General features: G+C 41.3%; 4 protein-coding genes across 4 annotated transcripts; 2 read left to right on the forward strand and 2 right to left on the reverse strand.

The window, feature by feature from the left end:
* Positions 1–1,116: 1,116 nt before the first annotated feature.
* LOC116192483 (pentatricopeptide repeat-containing protein At3g24000, mitochondrial-like) lies at positions 1,117–3,974 on the forward strand. Its single transcript, XM_031521043.1, has one exon. The coding sequence runs from the start codon at positions 1,427–1,429 to the stop codon at positions 3,644–3,646; it is 2,220 nt and encodes a 739-aa protein (XP_031376903.1). The 5' UTR covers positions 1,117–1,426; the 3' UTR covers positions 3,647–3,974.
* Positions 3,975–5,208: 1,234 nt separating this feature from the next.
* On the forward strand, positions 5,209–7,389 carry LOC116192126 (protein SRG1-like). Its single transcript, XM_031520576.1, has 4 exons — positions 5,209–5,764; positions 6,012–6,259; positions 6,395–6,719; positions 6,964–7,389. Exons 1-4 carry the CDS (start codon positions 5,507–5,509, stop codon positions 7,243–7,245), a joined length of 1,113 nt encoding a protein of 370 aa, XP_031376436.1. The 5' UTR covers positions 5,209–5,506; the 3' UTR covers positions 7,246–7,389.
* LOC116192124 (L-type lectin-domain containing receptor kinase IX.1-like) lies at positions 7,351–9,782 on the reverse strand. Its single transcript, XM_031520574.1, has one exon. The coding sequence runs from the start codon at positions 9,704–9,706 to the stop codon at positions 7,493–7,495; it is 2,214 nt and encodes a 737-aa protein (XP_031376434.1). The 5' UTR covers positions 9,707–9,782; the 3' UTR covers positions 7,351–7,492.
* Positions 9,783–10,513: 731 nt separating this feature from the next.
* Positions 10,514–13,461, reverse strand: LOC116192125 (L-type lectin-domain containing receptor kinase IX.1-like). Its single transcript, XM_031520575.1, has one exon. The coding sequence runs from the start codon at positions 13,273–13,275 to the stop codon at positions 11,128–11,130; it is 2,148 nt and encodes a 715-aa protein (XP_031376435.1). The 5' UTR covers positions 13,276–13,461; the 3' UTR covers positions 10,514–11,127.
* Between the last annotated feature and the right edge of the window lie 8,381 nt (positions 13,462–21,842).

A 21,842-nucleotide genomic window follows, 5' to 3' on the forward strand; every position in this document is an offset into this window, starting at 1 on the left:
GTTATTTTCACATGCTAATATATAGATTTCACAGTATATCAAATTTTTCGCACGTATTTACCATATAATATTTACGTAATTAAAGTAACGACATGATTTTACTATATATCAAGTAATGACATGACTTCATTGCTAATATATAGATTTCACTGTATATCAAAATTTTCACATGTATTTACTGTATAATATTTACATAAAGTAACGCCATGACTTCAGGAGAAAGCTTGTGCGAGAGAGTCTGTACTCGATAACTTGGCTTCTCCACGTTTTATCTTTAAAAGATGATTGCGCGAGAGACAGACAAATAATTTGCTCATATATATGTATTGATGTGTAATGCAATGGAACAAGATTGATTACATTTGTTCAAAAGAATGCCTATATTCCATTGTGGAAAGAGTCGAAAATGTATGAATGCTTACTGGTTGTGTTTGAAGCAGGGTCGCATGTAAAATCATATGCTAATGATCAAATGAGGGTGTAGCACAGTGACACACGTTTTCACATGGTAATTAAAAGGTTCCGAATTTGATATACAGTGAGACTATTCGTATCACTTTATTAGCTATTAGGATTATATTTCATTGCACTGGCCAACATGTCGCACCTGTAGCCTTTAAAAACATCACATGCTAATGTAAAATTGCATTTCTTTCCCATCCTTAGGAGCATTAATGTAAAATTGCATTTCTTTCCCATCAATTTCTTATATCAAACACATAGGGTCCGTTTGTTTCATTGTAAAGTTCGAACTTTATATAGTATTTTACGGCGTTTGTTTGTAGATGTTGTAAAAATTAACCATTTTAATTATTTGCTCGAGTTAGAACTTTATGGCCTGATCGGTAAAGACTTTGTACTCAAAACATGTGGAACTGTTAGATTACACAAAGATTACGGTCGTGGAACCCTCAATCATCTTTACAAAAATAAATTATATATTTTATTATCACTTATATTCTCCGCAATCCAATGTAATTTACACAACAATATCACATTTCAACTTTTAATCCATAAAAAAAATTCCACAGTTAAACTTTCTATTTTACATTTTATGTAATATAACAATACTCGAACCAAACGCGCCCATAATATTGTATCTCATCTAATCCAATGTATTTATCAAGCACAACAATCATCACATTCCAACCAATATTCCTGGAAAATTGATGTACGGATTAATATTCCCGATAATCTGAACATTCCCAGTATTCTAATAATACTCGAATCAAACTGCTACTCAATTTTCTCTAATCCAGGCCAGAGGAGGTACGAGATGTTTGATTTTCAGCTTATCCGGTCGAGCCGGGCAGCCATTTGAGAGTGTCGCGCCGTGCCGGGCCAGCAGTATACGGCTCACACAGATAACAGGCCGGGCCAGGTGGGGTTGACGCCGAATTTCTTCCGACAATAATGCGGCGAAGAGATGAGGCTGACCTCCTCAGTCCTCTTTCTGAGGCGCCGTCAACATCACCGCCGCCTCTCGGGAGTTTCCAACTCACCACTCGCCGCCTACCTGCCGGAGCACCCGCCACCGGAGCCATTCCACGCCAGGGCAATCAAGAACTGCTCCCTTGAGCAGCCGTCCTTCGCCAACTACGTGCTGACCCTGTACGTGAAGTCTCGGAAACTGTCCGATGCGCACCGCCTGTTCGACGAAATTCCCGACAGGGACGTCCGTACATGGACGACCCTTCTCTCCGGCTTTTCTCGGGTCGGGTCTTCTCCCACGACGGTCTTGGACTTCTTCCGAAGAATGCAGGTGGAGGGTGTGGTCCCGAACGATTTCACTTTGTCGACCGTCCTCAAGAGCTGCGCCAGCTTAACCATGCTGAAGCTCGGGAAGGAGGTCCACGGATGGATTTTCAGAAATGGGGTTGAGGTGGACTCTGTCCTCGGGAACTCTATTCTTGATATGTACGTAAAATGCGGGGAGCTTAATATTGCGGAGAGGCTGTTTCATTCGTTGGAGGAGATCAATATTGTGTCCTGGAATGTTATGCTTGGTGGATATGTGAACAATGGCGAGGCCGGAAAGTCACTGGCTTTTTTCAAGGCAATGCCCTTTAAGGATGTTGTGAGTTGGAACACGATCATACACGGGCTGATGCAAAATGGGCAGGAGGGAACGGCTCTAGAGCTTCTATATGAAAAGGAGCTTGGAGCTAACTTTAATGAGTTCACTTTCTCAATAGCTCTCAGCTTGGCTGCCGCTTTAACTCTGTTGGATCTCGGAATGCAGATTCATGGCCATGTTCTAAGATGCGGGATCAGTACTAATGGGTTCATAAGGACTTCTCTCATTGACATGTACTGCAAATGTGGAAAGGTGGAGAAGGCCTCTCTTCTTCTCAGGAAACCGCCCACTGGGTCTGAGACAATCCGAAGTTATGAGAAGTCCCATGAGGAATTATCTAGACAGAAAATTTCATACAGTTCGTTGATTTCTGGGTACGTTCATAAAGGGGACTTTGAGAGTGCCTTCACGACTTTTAGATCCATGGTCTGTGGAAAGCTCGAGGTGAATGAGTATAGTGTCACGAGCATTCTGTCTGCCTGTGCCAGCACTGGGATATTAGGACTTGGTTTACAGCTCCATGCCTATATTATAAAAGTTGGGCACAAAATGGATGTTCCGTTGCGATCCTCAATAATAGATATGTACAGCAAGTGTGGGAGTTTGGAAGATGCGAAGTTGATCTTTGAAGGAGGCAAAGATTCTTATGTTGGCTTGTGGACTTCAATGATATCAGGCCTCGCCGCCAACGGGAGCGGCAAGGAGGCCGTTGACCTCTTCAAAGTGATGACTGAGGGGGTTAAACCGAACGAAGTTACTTTCGTGGCAGTCTTAAGTGCTTGTAGTCACTCGGGGTTACTTAAAGAAGGCAAAGAATATTTTAAGCTCATGAAAGAAGTTTATGGAATCAAACCTGGTGTCGAACACTTCACATGTATGGTTGATTTATATGGTCGAAGAGGACGGTTGGATGAGATCAAGCAATTCATTTGCCAAAATGGTATCTCAAACGTGACTTCCGTGTGGAAGTCATTTCTATCCTCTTGCCGATTCCATAGAAACGTTGAATTGGGGAGATGGGTGTGTGAAAAGCTGCTCAGTCTTATTCCAAACGATCCCGAGCCTTATGTTTTGTTGTCGAACATATGTGCTGATGATGGGAGATGGGAAGAGGCCGCTAAAATTAGGAGCCAAATGCAAAAGAGAGGGCTGAAGAAAGTCCCCGGGCAATCGTGGATCCAATTGAAGAATACCGTCCATACTTTCATCATGGGAGCTGATACGCACCCAAATTCTTCGGAGATACGTTCGTTCTTGGATGAGCTAATTGAGAGATCGAAGGAAATCGGTTACTTACCCCACGCTAAATTAGTGATGCAGGATGTGGGACAAGAAGAAGGGGAAATGTTGGTTGGGTTTCATAGCGAGAAGCTCGCAATAGCTTATGGAGTCATGAACACTGGCCCTGGGGTGTCGATCAGAGTCACGAAGAACCTCCGAATTTGCATGGACTGCCACAATTTCATCAAGTATGCTTCACGGCTTTTGGACCGGGAAATAGTCGTGAGAGATATCCATCGGTTCCATCACTTCAGAGATGGGAAATGCTCGTGTGGTGATTGGTGGTGAATGTAGAGAACGCTGATGACATGGCGGGGGTGCTGATCAGATCCAGTTGTTTCCTATCATGGCATCTTGCAAATAGAGTTGTTTCACTTATCTTTATATAAGGAAGCAGAGCCTGATGGCATGATCCATCCTGAGTTTTTGGAGAATCCCGAATTGGCATTCAGGAATTAGCAATAAAAGTGAGTGCTAATCTCAGGTGATGTATCGTCGATCTTCATTTCCTGTTTGATACGGATCCCGACCCTGGAGATCCCTCCCTAGAATGTTGTTTCATTCTTTTTCTCATTGAAAGGAGAAACAAAAGATTAAAATAATTTGTTCTGTGTTATTTCATCTTCTTATCGATGCATAGATATAGAGCTCTCATGGCTGTCATGAACAACCTGATATGTCGATTTAACGTCACTTGGCTTGCGCTCGATATTCCTCATCGAGAGCAAGTCAATGTTAAGAAGAATTTCCATAGCTGTTATTTGGCTGATAGAACGCCGTTGTTGAACGATGGGTGTAATTTCAGAGCAACGATAGCAAGCTTGCTTTTGTTATAGGAAGTTACCCATGAAAACAACAATTAATATGAAAATCATACTTTAAATAACAATTTTTTAATTATTATTAATATGATAAATTGCGTTTATATTAGAAATATAAATAGAGAGCATCACTTATCCAAAATCCAAAACGAATTGCGTTTATATTATAAACATATAAAATATACTTATGGACTATCATTAAAACAATTGCAAGAGAATTCCAAGGAAAGGAGATCATTGTCTCGCTTTCGAGCATGGACCTCAAGATAAATAGTAAGTGTTTGTAAGTGTTGTTAAGTTGTCCGCTGACAGATCAATAGATATTAATAGATTAATGACTGAAAAATAGTTATTATTAATTATTATGATTATACTATTACGCTTTTTATCGAGTAATTACAAGTAGTACTAATTTGAATATTAATTTTTAATTTTTAATTTCTGTAACTAAAATTAAAGTAAAAGGTTTGAGGAGCAAATTAGGTAATTAATTTGTCATTGGCTCTTTTTACATATCTATAGTGTAAGGACAGCTTAATATGTATTTGCTCATTTTCGGTATATCTTATTTTGAAATTACTTAGCATAAAATGGTCTTGCTAATTACTAATTTAACACTTTTTTTTTCATGAGTTTCTCATTTAACCTATTTCTTTTATTATTATATATTATTTATAGTAGCGCCCAAATATAAATGGAAGGAAATAGTGATACGTATGACTTGTTCACTCCATAGGGTTACTCGGCCCACTCGATAATCTCTCGTATTTTTACAGCTGAGCCCGGTGAGTCATTTGTCCATTTAGGCGGTCAATCTGACCGGAAAGTATATATTAAATTATGATAAGATAAGATAAGATAAGATATAGTGATTCAGCCCGATCATAGAATATGAAAACAACATTCGGCGCTGCAGATAGCCAAGTTCGAATTGTCAATCCGACCGAATGTCGAAAACTTTTGTTTTCTCGTCAATGTATATGAATATGAAGTTCTCCATGGCCCTCGTCTGCTAATCCTTCTGTTATTTTCGCCCATTGTGGTTCCCACAGCCGTGCTTTCACTCCTCTTGTCTTGTTCTCTTTGAAGAACTTGCTCCATCACATAATATTTTAAGCCATCAATTTCGACGGTCACATGCCAGAAGGTGCTCTGTCCAATGGAAAATGAAAACTAATAAAGCTAATCACATGTACATCCAAGTAGCTCAGAGCCACCAGGGAACTCCTCCTCCTCCGGCCGGCTCCGACCATTTGTTGTACTTGAGAGGAAGACGGTTATACAGAAAGATCCGTAACATAACATTTCGTCTGAGACACAAACGGGAATGGCGGTTAACTTCGGGAAGTCGGTCCTAGTCCCGAGTGTCCAAGAGCTGTCCAAGCAGCCCATCCTCAACCTCCCGCCTCGTTATGTCCGTACAGATGATGGTCAGCAGCAGCTATCACCTCCTCCAGCTATCGACTCCGATGACCTGTCGTCGTCCCTGTCGGTCCCTGTTATCGATGTGTGGAGCTTGGGCGGTGGAGACTCAGCTGAGCTCGGGAAGCTGCACTTCGCCTGCAGGGAGTGGGGATTCTTCCAGGTATATAGGATTTGTAGATGCTCTGTCTCTGACCTGATGATTCCAATCCGATGTTGTTTCTATACATGATTATGTCCGGTAAATCTGCGCCGAAATACTCCATGGACTAAAGCAATGGATATGTAATATCTGATCGAACAACAAATCAAAGAACTGAAACCTGAACGGAAAAGAATTATGTAATCAACTACTTCATGTAATCAAAGATCCTCTCAGGCCATAAATCGGTATTCTGCCTTTCACATAGGTTGTGAACCATGGAGTGAGCACTTCGCTGTTGGAGGAATTCAAGGGAGAGGTGCAGAACTTCTTTGGCCTCCCGTACGAGGAAAAGAAGAGGTTGTGGCAGACACCAGCAAACCATGAAGGGTTCGGTCAGCTCTTTGTGGTATCGAATGAACAGAAGCTGGACTGGTCCGACATGTTCTACATCACCACGTTGCCGCTCTGTCTCAGGCAAACCGATCTGTTTGAGAAACTGCCTCTGACGTTCAGGTACATCAACATGCATACTTTATTGTCGTGTCCCTCCTCTTATCAGCATGCACAAGTTATTGTCGTGTCCCTCCTCTTCGTGATATAAGTAATTCTTGGTCCGTGAAAGAACCTATTTTTCCGAATCCATTTCAGGGAAAAGTTGGAAACCTATTCCATTGAAGTGAAAAAGCTGGCTATGTTAATGTTAGGATACATGGGAAAAGCTCTGAAAATAGATGACAAGGAGACAAGGGAAATGTTCGTCGATGGTGTCCAGTCCATGAGAATGAACTACTACCCCCCATGTCCCGAGCCCGATAAGGCAATCGGTTTCTCTCCTCATTCTGATGCCGATGCTCTCACAATCCTCTTCCAGCTCAATGAAACAGAAGGCCTGCAAATACATAAGGAGGGGAGATGGGTGCCTGTTAAGCCGCTCCCTAATGCTTTTATCGTCAATGTTGGGGACATTATCGAGGTACCGCATATGCTGCTCATGCTTTCACTTGATCATATTTCACATACAGTTTATGTCAGAATACTAACAAAGTATTTTTATATAATATTATCTCCTTTGTTACCAAAAAAAAAAAACTTACATGTACTTCTTGAAAAACATGGGACGGGAAAGGCACTCTTTAGTAGTCTTTCAACAATGATAAATTGAAGACCTAATTTTGCCACTCAAACCTCAATTTCTCGTGTGATTTTTCACTTGGCAGATTTTTAGCAACGGAATTTACCGGAGCATTGAACACAGGGCGACCGTGAACTCGATGAAGGAGAGGCTATCTGTTGCCACATTCTACAGCTGCAAACTTGACGCTGACTTAGGTCCTGCCCCTAGCCTAATTACCCCCGACAACCCTGCGGTTTTCTGTACTGTTCCAGTCGAAAAGTACTTCAAGGACTTCTTCGCTCAGAAGCTAAATGGGAAATCGTATTTGGACTTCATGAGAGTATATAATCATGTAGAGCATCAGAAATTCGGAAAAGGTAGCTAGCAAGAATGGAGGAATTGCCCATGAATGAGGGTGGTAATGGTATTTGGCGCAAAATATTGCATCTTCAAGATCGAAGCACTGCTTTCTTCTCATGGAACTGCAACAGATGGAATTTTCAATATTTATTGAGAAAAATTATATCAATCTTTGTTTGGATTGATGGGTGAATATGAACGCTACTTTCTCTAAAAAATGTTAACAGAATGTGTGCCTTGGTATCCTGAACTATACAATAAATTGGAGCTATTCAGCTTAAAAGAGCTTTTGAGGGAGAAACATCGGCTGTGCTCGATGTATACGTCGTGCCGGTCCCTGAAGAAGGTTGCGTTTGATTACCATCTGTGTCTAAGAGGCCAGAAGATCTATACGAAAACATGTGTAAGTCCATAGGAGGTGCATAATACGTTGGAACAGGCAACTTTGATGGAAGGCTAGGAAGTGGAGCTTCAAAGTTGAGGACATTTAGCACTTGTCGTACCGACGGGCGGAGGTTGTGATCCGGATGGCAGCACCACAGCCCAACCACCATGAGGCACTCGATTTGTCTCTCATCATACTCCATATTTAGTAACCTGTCAGCGGCATTGAGAAGCTCACCTTTCCCATAGAGGTCCCAAACCCACTCCACCAACCTTACCTGGCTTGGGTCACTGGCTCTCGGATCGACAGGCCTTCGGCCGCAAGCGATCTCTAGGGCAACTACTCCAAAGCTGTACACATCAGATTCCTTGCTAGCCTTGCCAGTTGTTACACATTCTGGGGCTAGGTAGCCCATTGTGCCTGCGAGGACAGTCGTTTGAGAACCTTGGTCGTGATCCACGAGCCGGGCGAGCCCGAAATCTCCAAGCTTTGCATTGAAATTGGTATCCAGCATAATATTGCTCGACTTGATGTCCCTGTGAACGACACACTGTTCCCACTCTTCGTGCAGGTAGAGCAAAGCAGATGCCAAGCCAAGGGTTATCTTATACCGGATAGTCCAACTGAGCACATCCTTTCCGCCAAAGAGATGGGTGTCGAGACTTCCATTGGGCAAGAACTCGTACACGAGGAGTAATTCCCCTTTCTCGTGAGACCAACCAATGAGTTGCACCAAGTTCCTGTGCCTCAGACGACTGATGATCTTCACTTCGGACACGTACTCCTTCTTCCCTTGCTTGGACCCTCTCGAGACCCTCTTCACGGCGATCTCCATATTGGTATCACTCAGTAATCCCTTGTAGACACCTCCAAATCCTCCCTCCCCCAGCTTCCCTCCTTCGGCGAAGTCATTTGTGGCACGGCTAAGATCATGGTACGTGAAACGTTTCGGCCCAGTGCCATTTTCAAACTCATCATCCATTGAGAGATCGACTGTAGCATCTCCTTGCCCACGCCTTGACCTGATCTTTCTCCAATAGATGAACCAAACAATTCCAGATACGCCACTTAAAAGACCAAGCCCTGCCACTACAGCAACAGCAACCACTATGCTGGTTCGCTTTCGAGGTTTACCAACAGCAGCAGCCTCTTCCAAGCTTGAATTAAATGACCAAGAAAGAATGCTATGAGTTTCAGCAAATAGACCTGTTGAAGCAGAGAAACCAACTCTAACTGTTTCTGGTAAACATTTCCTCAGGTCTATTTTATACGAGAGACTTGAATTCCCACTATAAATCGGATTGCTTGCATAGGTAAGAAAAACACTCAGATTGAAAGTCGTGGCATTGTAACTTATCCACGCATTTGCAATAGATGACCCGTTCTTAATGCTGGACCTCCACGAGACGTTTGCCACGGAAACAATGGAGTTCACATTGATGCCTACATGATCAGGGCTTGGATCCCAACGATTTTGAAAGCTATCAAACTCAACGGCAACAATCTGATTTGCCGAGGTATTGAAAGCTAAATCTGGGTTAAATAATGCGAGAAACCCACCGCTTGAGTTGACTGGGACAACCGATTCGAATGGCGCGAGGTAGAAAGCAATCCCATCCCCGTTATTGTTCTGATCCACAGCCTTTATGCGGAAGGAGAAGTGAGTGGTGAAGTCCGAGAGCTGCCCCGTCTTTAAATCCCACAGCCTGATGGGTTTGTCATAAGAGGCTCGACCTGCACTGCCCGTCAGGTCATCGTTTGCCGAGTTGGTGGTGAGCTCAAGGGTCGTACTTGTCAGGAACGTGTCATTCTCCTTTGTAAGGTTTTGGGTGTTTTGGCTGAAGCTGGGGAAGCTGAAGGAGACTGAAGTTGCTTGGGTGGTAAGGAAGATAATCGAGATGGAAACTCGGAGGATGAGAGAAGGGATCTGCGGAATTCGGAGTACTAGAGATGATGAGTGGGAGCTGCAGAGAGCCATGATCTTGCTTGGGAAGGAGATGCGCTGGGAAAGACGTGAAGAAGCAGGGAGGTTTGGAGCAGTTGAACAATATGCAGAACATATATATTTAAGCAAAGAGGGAACAAAAGAAGACCAGGTCATGGTCAAAACCGACGACCTTGTCTTGCAATATTTCTAGAGAGAGATGCCATGAATATGTGATGGCAAAAGCACACCAAACCAGGTACGACAATATTCAACACGTCTAGTTAATTTCCTATCTTTGTGTAAGCATTTATATTGAAGTACGTATGTACATAATACACACACATATGTGTGTGTATATCTATGAAAGGAGGATCTATTTTCTTAACTTCGAGAATCGGCCACTTCGACCATGTCTTAACAGCTAACTTCAACCTTAGATCGAGTTCTGTTTATATGGTTATCCAAGCGAAAGGGGAGAAATAAAAAGTCTCATCCTCATGTCTTGAAAAGTTCCTTTATTTTTTCTTTTTAATTGATTAATTAGTTAATTAATTTTTCTACCGAAAAAAATCAGTTAATTAATTTGTTCGGTGGTAATCAGTTAATTAATTTGGTAATGAAAAGTTTCTTCGTAAGTGTGTTTTTCCTCTTCAGCATTAAAATCTTAGCACGACTACAACGCAGACTGACTGGAAATGAATTCTTTTTTCATAAGAAGAAATAGCTCGAGTTATCACTCTTTTTTTTCTCGTTTACAAGGGAGTCCCTTTGAGTTATCACTCTTTTTATTATATTGATCTCCCTGATATTGTCATGTATGTGAAATGCACTCATTGATAGTCAGGGTCTTCTGGGGTGTGAGTCCTTTCTACCCTCGATCTGGAATCACAGTACTTCAGGCTCCATAACTCAACAACTGGCCTAGAAAGGGACATTTTAAGCAGCATATGCCACAGTGACCATTCATCTGGAAAAGAAGATTCATCGATCAATTCAAAATCCTTATTCCTTCAGTCATAGACTCCTCCACCATTTGGTTTACACTTTTTCTTACATTATTTTTCAAAACAACTATTTCCCTTATATGCTTTGCTGCAGTTAGGTACTTGGTGAACAAGAAAAGCTATTTCCTTATTTTCCAAGGGAATGTCATACCTTCTGTTGGGCTTAAAATATCCAACCGAAGTAACAGATGAAGGTGTGGGTCTAAAACTCCCAAAAATGTGGGAGGTCTCCTAAGAATGGTGTTGTCCCCCTTTGAACACAGTCCCATATGGCTTCAAAGACATTCTGCATTAGGTTCGTTAAGGAGATTCCATTATGAAAGAAAGAAAAGAGAGAAAGCGCAGAAAATACATTGCACTGTCTGCAATTTAACGAAAATACACATACCCTCCTCTCAGTAGTCACTTCGTTGCTGTCAAACTTGGAACCGAAACTGATTTGGCTAGTCCCAGCTGGGGAGGTTGAGCTTCAAATATGCAAGGAAAATGGCAAGAAAACTTTGTATAAGCTCTCTCACCAGACTATCGGGTAGAAGTTTTACATTTGTTGTGACTATACCAAATAGAAGGGAAAGCAATTTAATAGCTCCATCAGCTTAAAAGTGCTTTCGAGGAAGCACCAGCTGATGTGTTCGACGTACATGTGGTGCCAGTCCCTGAAGAAGATTGCGTTCGATTATTCTCTGTGTCCAAGAGGCCAGAAGATTTATAAGAAAACTTGCACAAATCTAGAGGAGGTGCATAATACATGGGAACAGGCAACTTCGATGGAAGGCTAGGAAGTGGAGCTTCGAAGTTGAGGACATTTAGTACTTGGCGTATTGATGGGCGGAGATTGTGATCTGGGTGGCAGCACCAAAGGCCAACCACCATGAGGCATTCCATTTTCCTCTCGTCATATTCCATATTTAGTACGCTATCAGCAGCATTGAAGAGCTCACCTTTTCCATAGAGGTTCCACACCCATTCCACCAGCCTCACCTTGCTCGGGTCACTGGCCCTTGGGTCGACAGGCCTTCTGCCACAGGCAATCTCCAGAGCAACCACCCCAAAGCTGTACACATCAGATTCTTTACTTGCCTTGCCTGTGGTGACACATTCTGGGGCTAGGTATCCCATCGTGCCTGCCAGAACGGTCGTCTGAGAGCCCTGATCGTGGTCAACGAGCCGGGCGAGCCCAAAATCTCCAAGCTTGGCGTTGAAATTTGAATCTAGCATAACATTGCTCGACTTGATGTCCCTGTGGACAATGCACTGCTCCCACTCCTCGTGCAAGTACAACAAAGCAGATGCCAGACCGAGGGCTATCTTGTACCGGACATTCCAACTGAGCACAGCCTTTCCACCGAAGAGATGGGTGTCAAGGCTTCCATTGGGCAGGAACTCGTACACGAGGAGGAATTCCCCATGCTCGTGACACCAGCCAATAAGCTGCACCAAGTTCCTGTGCCTCAATCGACTAATGATCTTCACTTCAGACACATACTCCTTCTTCCCTTGTTTGGACCCTCTTGAGACCCTCTTCACGGCGATCTCCAAATTGGTATCACTCAATAAGCCCTTGTAGACACCTCCAAATCCTCCCTCCCCCAGCTTCCCTCCTTCGGAGAAATCATTTGTGGCGCGGCTAAGATCGCGATATGTGAAACGTTTTGGCCCAGTGCCTTGTTCAAACTCGTCATCCATTGAGTGATCAACAACAGCATCTCCTTTCCCACGCCTTGACCTGATCTTTCTCCGATAGATGAACCAAGCAATTCCTGTTCCGCAAGTTAAAAGACCAAGCCCTGCTCCCACAGCAACAATAACCACTAAGCCGGTTCGCTTTCGACCTTTACCAACAACATCCTCCTCCAAGCTTGAATTAAATGACCATGAAAGAATGTTATGGATTTCAACAAACTGACCAGTCGCGGCAGAGAAACCAACTCTAACTGTTTCTGGTAAGTATCTCCTCAAATCGATTATATACGAAAGGCTTGAGTTACCATTGAAAATTGGATTCTGAGCATATGTAAGAAAAACGCTCAGATTGAAAGTCGTGGCATTGTAACTTATCCACGCATTCGCTGTAGATCCATTCTTCATGCTAGACCTCCACGAGACATTTGCCACAGAAACAATGGAGTTCACATCGATGCCTACATGATCAGGACTTGGATCCCAAGGATTTCCAAAGCTATCAAACTCAACAGCAACAATCTGATTTGCCGAGGCGTTGAAAGCCGAACCTTTGCTGAATAATGCAAGATACCCTCCGCTTGAGTTGTCTGGGACAACTGAATCAAACGGTGAGAGGTAGAAGGCAATACCGTCCCCATAATTGTTCTGGTCCAAGGCCTGCATGATGAAGGAGAAGTGGGTCATGAAGTCAGAGAGCATCCCGGTCTTTGCATCCCATAGCCTGACAGGTTTGTCATAAGAGACTCGGCCAGTGCTGCTCGTAAGGTTATCATTTTGCAAGTTCCTTGTGAGCTGGAGGACATTATTTGATGCAAACGAGTCACCCTGGAAGGTAAGGTTTTGCACGTTCGGGCTGAATCTGGGAAAGCTGATAGAAACTGAGGTTGCTTGGGCGATAAGAAAGAGGACCGAAATGGAAACTTGGAGGATAAGACAAGGGAGTTGAGTTTGGCGGGATGGAATCGAAGAATGTGAGCTGCAGAGAGCCATTTGGGAGACAGAGAGACAATGAGAGAGGTGATGAAGAAGCTGAGAGGTTGGAGGGCTGATATTCATATCTGTGCTTGGAGCAGTTCAACTATAGATAGAATAGAAAATATACATTTCAGGAAGAAAAGGAGCAAAACAAGACCATGTCAAAGTCAAAACCGGCGACCTTGTCTTGCAACATTATATATAGCGGGCAGTGAACATCAATGATAGCAAAAGCATATCAGGCACATAACATCAAACACGTAAAATTTCTGTCCTGCAAATCTGTATAAGAATTTTTTTTAAAAAATCCAGAAAGAGGATCTAGCTTCTCGTTACCACGATGATTCGGTCTGAGAAATGGCCGCTTAACCATGTTGTAACATCTAACTGCAACCCTGGACTTGGACCAAGCTTTTGTCTCCATGGTTATGCCCTAAACAGAGAAAAACAGAAATCGTGTCATCAAGTTTTTGTTGATTAGTTAACTAATCTAGTAATGATTTAAAAAAAAAAACCATGAATAAGATAATAAGTCAGTTTGCTCTTTCAGCATTGAAATCTAGCACACTGCCGGTTCTGCATATGACTCTTCTCTATGGAAGAAATGGATTTGACATCATCGGGCTCATATTCCCTTGTTTTCCCTGAGAAGTTCCATATGTCAAATGCGCATTCTTATTGTTAAAACGTTAAAGTTTGTCCTTGTGCACTTGTTGTCATGTGCCGGCCTGCAGCATGTCAGCCAATTTGAATTGTATATATTATGGCAAGAGAGAAAAACTGAAGAACAATTAAATTCCCTGAAAAGGGCATCAAACAAATAAAAATATCTTATTTTCCGTGGTTCGGTTCTATTCTAACGAAACATCATACAGAGATTGCAGATGGCCATTCTCCAAGTAAGAGAAGAACAGAAAATAAATCAGCTGCCGGCCACATATACACACACATATATAATCTTATCGCACTCGTGGTCAGGGAAAACAACACAAAATAAGGTCAGGACTGTTCTGGTTTTTTAGATTCTGTCGCGTTTCGCTAAAGGTTAGTGATTGTCCAATAATGCTATAGTATATATTTCACTCAGACGATAAAATTCTGAGAAAGTGTCAAGGAGTGATTCATTCTGACCTAAAGAACTTACCAACAAAAGTGAAAATTGTTCAAATTCATAAAGATAGAAATCAGTTCGGCCATTGATCATGGGGACCTTCTCGAGCTCAAAATTTCATGTGCAAAATGTTATGCAAATTTTAAAACTGTAGCTTGAGTCCTAGCTTGACTACTATCCGGCTTGACAAATTGGTTGCTCGATTGACCCCAGTCCCACCCCCTGCTTTCCTCGCTCGACCTGTGGCTCACCTCTGCCCAGCCAGTTTGGCCTGTGGCTTAGCCCTTCAACCCAGCTGCCACTTGGTTCCCCTGAATTTGCAACATAATTAAGCAAATGTTCACGAGCTTTATTTGTTTTCGGTTATTCAGATTGTATTTAGTAAAAAATAATGAGAATGAGATGACTTTTGAAAATTGTGCCGTTTGAAATCTCTTTCTTGCTCTGCATATATCTGGTTGTTTAGAGGGTTATGAAATTCGTAGTCACTTTTCTTTCTATAAGTTTAATTGTTCATATCTTAGCTACTTTGAGGCGATAATGCCAGCCTTACCATCACCTGTTTGAGGATGCTTAAGCACGGCTTGAAATAAGTATTGCATTAGCTTCTGAAGGAGACTAGATATTGGTAGACGATTATTTTCGTGAGAATGACTATTTCTTCTAATAGTTGTACAGCAGTCACTTTCTGCATTTACATATATCCAATTTATTTGGACATTCCTGTATTTGTCTGGTTGGTTAGTTTTGAACTCCTTACTGCATCTACCTTTTTTTGTGGCACTGAGTGAATGAAACAAACTGTCATGTGATTACTGTCCATCTTAGATAAATCCCGTCTCATGTCTACGTGAGTTGAAATTTGGCATGTGATTTCATCTCGGTACCTGTCATTTATATTTTGATGTAATGAAGAAGAAGTATGCACTTCTGATGCGTTCTTTCATCTGACTGACAACAAATCCTGCCCCACTTAGAATGCTAACTCATCTATGGCTTCGGGGAGTCTAGGCAATTGTAAGTCCAAGACAGAATCTTCTTTTGATTAGTCCAAAGAACTAATCCGCCAGGAGAAGCAGCATGCCGTATTCTCACCAAGAAAGTACGGCACAATATTAAGAAATTGGAGCAGCCTCATAGCAGGACAGAGAAGTCACGATCTGTTTGTTACATGTGAATTCGCTAGTGATAATCAAGAGTAGCTTCACTGTGATAATGTGCTTCAATGTGGAGTACTTTATCATACTGGTTCTTCTTATCATTCTATCTCCTGCTCCTCTGTTCCAAGTATACATTTTTGGTTTAGTGACTTATGCCAACTCAACCAACTCATTCCATGGTCTACACTTTCTTGCTACTTTGTGTGAGTCAGTTGATCAGTTTATCTTCATATTGTTTCTGATATCACGTTTTACTCATAACCTGCATCTAAGCATTTTTCAGTTTCTGAGAATTAAGAAGAATAGTCCTAGGAGCTGATGGCACCTATACTCTTTGTAAGCAGAGTAAGAGAGAAGATAAATAGATCCTTTAGGCCATCAAATGCAGAACGAAATATTCAAAGCACGTGGGATTTTTCAAGGATTGCCGAATTCTGCTAGGAAGTTCTGTCTAATCGGGTCCGTTATGTAGCCTCACTCAACTCGATTCTAAACTGCATAAAATCTGAAGTGGTCAGTTAGTTGATCAGTTAGACACTGGGTACATTACTGCTGTTAGAATATTTATCTGGCAAGTTCATGGAACTAATCAAGCAAGCTCACTATGGGCTTTTTCAAGCAAGGTGATTGGAACACGTGATGTCCAATTTCGGGATGTAAGAAGAACCACTGCCTCTGCATTAACCCTAGGTGCTTACCAGTTACCTCAAAACTTGTTTAATGCTAACATCCGGGGGTCTACGATACTTCATTTTCTTCTTCTCCATCTTCTGTTCAGATCATCTAATCCAATATCGGATCTAGGACCTTCGAGAAAATAATCCACATTTAAGTTACATACAAATATACATAGCGATAATACCAAACATAGAAATCATGAGATCTTATACTCTGATTAGAAGAAAATTGATGGAATGAAATTTCCATTAGAAAGATTATTCACATTAACAGCACTAAGCACAAGAACAGATTTCATCTCTCCAATAACTAGACTGCTGCCGTCTTAGATCTCAGAAAACTACCCGATGCTAGGTGCCTTTAAACATGATACCCATCGTCGAAATTCTGAGAGTAACTGACTGCGTCATAATGGAATGACACTGGCTTTGGAGGCCTGTAAATGTTCTTGCTGTCTCTTACTATCCGTCTGATGAGATTCCGCCATTTCCGGCATTTCCTGCTGCTGTTGCTACTGATCTTTCCATAAGGAATACGAGAATATTCGAAATCTTCATTCACGGGGAAGCAAGAAGGGGACATGCACCTCAAGTATGAAGATGAACAATGTGATTGATCCATCACCTCCTTAGCTTTTTGAGACTATTAAAGATGTGAGATGTCACGGGCAGTGACAATGAGGTAGGGAAGACAACTCTTACTCGTATTATAAGGGAAAATCATTTACCAAAAAAACATTATAACGGAAAATCAATTATGGAGCAACTTTTGTCCTTTTCTCTTTCTCCCACCAACCTAAAATGAATATATATATATAATTTACAATTGGGAGAGTTGAGTTTTTCCTCTTAATTAGTCGAATTCAACTCAAATCTAAATTAGTGGGAGTCCATTATGATTCAGAATACTAGGCGGTGATTAAAAAAAAAAAAGAAAGTATTTCCTTTCCTTACAGGAATTAAAAAGAAAAAGTAATTCCCCATTTTTCCATATATATATATATATATAACATTCGACTGATTCATGCCCCGGTGCATAAGTCATCCACCATTTGCAGAAGACATGATCAAGGGTGATAAGTTAAGGCCTGACATATGGTGCGTACGACGACATGTTCTACTGGAATTTATCGTAGAAACATAACTTGCCGGATAAAGGACACGCGTCATCAAGACTTATGGCTTCTTAAGGAACAAAAAGAACTGGATCTTATGTATGTTTTGTCATTAATATGCTGGGGCCTTAAGGTTTTTTTTTTTTTTTAATCATTGATAAAAAAAATATTTACAACATAGAGCCACTTATCCAAGTAAAGCCCATACAAAGCAACGAGTCCTTAAGTTTTTTAAATGTCATCATCAGACTAGCCTCATTAATTTTCGAATCGCACCGTATTGATACCCCTTGGCAAACCAAACTCCAACTACCACAGACAATGGGCCTTCAAGGCTGTGTTCCGATGACCAGAGGTGCCACGTAGCTAGATTAAGCTAGCCGCGACATCACAATGGCCTCGAACGATGACTGCCTTCCGAAGGCCTATTCCGGGGTCCTAAGCGTCACAACGGTCGACTAATGGGACAACCAGCCAGGAATAGGATACTTTGGGCGCCACAGAAATCTTCTGACAGGTAAATAATTCATAGGATGTGTGAGCTGGCTATCTAAACGTAATAATAAAATTAACAATAATTTGTCTTGTGTAGATGATTAGGATCATTAATTAATTGCGATTGGCATCGAGGAACTGATTTCCTAGACAGAGTCCATGTGCTCCTCGAAGGTTTGTACGGAAGTTAATATTAAATATATGCATGCAGCTAATAGAGCCATACGACATTATCAGAATTAGACGAGTTTAAACGGAAATAGAGAATATACAATTCCAGCTCAAGTTTCAATTTAAAGAGACACAAGGTTCAAGATTAATTGGGGTCTGTAATATAAGAAGGGTTAACTATATATGTATGACCCGGTTCGTCTGCCAATACCGTCATTTCTGGCGATCTTGCCAAGTTATCCGGATTGATTGCCAAGGATAATATGTCACACAATCCGTGGCTTTATATATAGTTCGCATGTCGGTTCATTTCACGTGAGCCGATTCTCCGTGTCATTCATTGTACCGAACCGAATTGATCGACCATACTATGACATAGTTTTAATCACACTTCTTCGTTATGATCAGCTAAAAGGCCACACCAAGCTAGGAGTCGTTTCTTTTGTGGGGACTTGAAATGTTGTCGGCATCCCCCCTTGCTCTGCTGGAAAGGGGACGTGAATCTTGAGATGGATAGATAGATAGATGGATATATAGATGGGGCAATTTGCAGATACGGACACAGACAAATGGAGGGTCCCCGGCCCCAAGGATTCTGCTGTCCCACACCCTAACATTCAGATCTTATCTTATCATCATATGTGTCCATTACGATTTCCATGTTCTTTAATTTCCCTCTAACAAAAAGCTCGCTTGTGTGTCGATATATCATGCTTTCCATGATTAATTCCATCTACCTCTGTCCCTGGAGGAGTGAATCATATTAGGAACTTTACTTTTTCGGGTCCCTTCTTGTTACGCATTTATGATTATCGTGCAAGAAATATGTGATAAAGTAATTTAGAGCGTTATGTTACGAAGCGAGATGAATTATGAATTACACTATATATGTTACGGTCTTTAGTGGTCTCGTAAATTATGTTTTACAGAAAGCGGAACGTTGCCCTGGAGAACTCACAACTTTAACATAATTCTACCAATAACAAAACAAAATAACTCATACAAAGTCCGAGTGGACCTCATTTATACCACTCTTTTTCACAATTAAAATATAATTTTAAAATCCTACTTTGAAACCAAATGCAGTATAACAAATTGCATTGAGTGGCTGTTAACCACAAGGTCGGAGGTTCGAGCCCTCCTTCTAGCAGGATTACCTTTTTGTGTTTTTGAAAGGAAATTTTTATCAATTTTCTGCATATATTGACTCTTAAAATCTAAATCCATTTATATGTCTGATCTATATGTTCAAAAAATTTTCTATCACATATTAATTCTGGGTGTGTTAAAATCTAAACCCATTTCATTATTTTGACTGCTATGATAATTTTATTGTATTCTGTTTAAATTTTTATACCCATGCATCGTCGGCCTGGGACATGTGAAAGAGGAGATGAGATAAAGGCTGATCTGATAGATTCAGAATGCACGGATAGTTTAATGAAATCTTCTCGAATTTTTTGTTTGTACAAACGCATTTGAATTTGATTGGGCCCGGAATTGGGCTCAAGCCTCATGTTATGGCCTTCCCAGGCCCAGCGAAAGTACTTTTGTCTTTCCAATTGCCATCACATGTTTTGTAGTTGAGTCCATCGAGTAAAATTCAGACACGAACATTTCTTAGCCCAGAGAAAGGAAAGGAAAGGAAAGGAAACTCAGATACTTCTCGACTCAGGTTGTTTCAAGCCAACCCGCAGGTTCGATGATCGAGTGTGACGTGGAGATAAGTGATTATTCGGCTGGCAAGGTATGTGTTGGGGATAGGAAAATTGACCCGATTCGCCAGGTTTAATTTTGCAGCCTAGGCCCACCTTGATACATCTAAGTTAGTAGTGGAATCTTATCACGAGGATATATCTTTAATTTCTCATATCTTTGATATATATTTTAGATATTATAGAATGTGCTATTAATATCTCTGTGATATGTTATGATATTTCTAATTATATATTTTACAAATATTTCTACTGCAATTGAAAATATCCCATTGGAGATTTGCTACGATCTCTATAAATACCTCTTTAAGTACCCTTAAATCCTAAGTTAAACTCGTAACATTTCTATACATATTCTCATTTAATTATTGGAGACGGAGATCGAGACTCCCATCGATCCTCTCTTTTTGCAGGTTACTTGTGGAAGCTCGAGACTTGTGACTTGCAAGGCTCGTGGTTTGCAAGTGATTTAGGGCTGATTTTTCACGGCCCAACATTGGCGCCGTGATCAAGTCTCCCATGTTGACTGATGTCCCTAAAAGACAACTTTGGTCTGAGAGTTTCAATCAAGCCTTTCTACTGACATTTTCTAGTGGTTTGTGCATTCATGGGACTAATATATGTTATATAAGAATGGCTAGTAGTCGTCATGATACATGAACCTAATTTCAATCAGGAATTAAGTCCTGAATTTTTCACTCATGGAGTGAATTTTGCATGGTTGGCTTGGGGCTAAAAGCAAGAAACGTCCGAAGCCAGTGAACATGCAAAGCAAGAGGCATGAGGTGTCTTGAAACTAGGCACTTAAAACCCGTTGAGACGACATTGGGCAAGACGCAGCTTCAGAGACCTTCGGCACAGTAAAGCGAGGCAGGTCCACAATATTGCATCGCATATGTGAGCCCCTCCGCTGGAAAAAAGATAAGTCGTTGAATAAGAATTTAGATCAATATTGTAGGTTTCTCAATGCATAGGGACATGCGCTTAAATTTGAAATTGAGAAGCTAGTCCAATAGGGGCACCTCAAGTCTTTTGTCCAAACTGAAGGACCCTTTCATGATTGCGGATAGAGGGACACACGTGAAGATACTTTGCAAGGAGTAATTAATTAAAGATATTAATCTATTATCACCGTCTATTGCCTTTTCCTTCTTACTTGTTAGGAACATTTTGGGATGAATGTCTTGCGGTTGTTAATTTATTTTGATTGATGAATACTTATTTGAATTATGAGGCTTGTGTTATGATTCGCTAACTCCTTATGGATAGAAAAGCGACGCACTTGAACATCTCCCTTCGTTGGAGGGCTATGCTTTTGCTAGGGGACTACGCTCCTAACAATGATTATGCTTGATAACAAAGGGCCAAACCCGATAACCAAGGGTCTCGATTGAGTCCAATAACCAAGGACTATATACCGATAATTAAGGAATGAATAACATCCAATAACCAAGGATGGAGCAACGCCTGATAACCAAAGGCTAAGTCCGATAACCAAGGACTATGTCGCAATAAACGAGGGAAGAACACACTCGATAACCAAGGGAAGAACACGCTCGATAACCAAGAACAGAGTCTTCTCTCGTGGAAGCGACAATGCTCGATAACCAAGAGCGAAGTCTTCCCTTGTGGAAGCGACAATGCTCGATAACCAAGAGTGAGGCATTCCTTTGTGGGAGCAATAACGTTGATAACCAAGAACTGAGTCTTCATTCATGGAAGCGACAACGTCCAATAACCAAGGGCGGGTTTTCTTTTCACAAGATTGAACGAGTGACACAAAGTCAACCTTTGCGCCAAGACATTGCTGAAGACGCGATAATGGCAGTTATGAATTGATCCACTTTCCTCGAGCTCTTGAGCTCACTAGAGTGGGGGCTATTTTGGGACCGGGAAATTGACTCGATTCGCCGATTTGATTTTACAGCCTGGGCCCACTTTGATACATCCTAGTTAGTAATGAAATCTTATCATGATATATATCTCTTTAATTATCTTTAATTATCTTTGTGTATCTATTCTTATCTTTGATATATTTTTTAGATATTCTAGAATGTGCTACCAATATCTTTATAATATGTTATGATATCTTTGATTTTATATTTTGCGAGTATTTCTACTTATTGTGTGCAACTGAATATTTAATACAGATCATGATATCCTATTAGAGATTTGCTACAATCTCTATAAATACCTCTTTAAGT

This window comes from Punica granatum, chromosome 1, assembly GCF_007655135.1.
Source record: "Punica granatum isolate Tunisia-2019 chromosome 1, ASM765513v2, whole genome shotgun sequence".
Lineage (NCBI taxonomy): Eukaryota > Viridiplantae > Streptophyta > Magnoliopsida > Myrtales > Lythraceae > Punica > Punica granatum.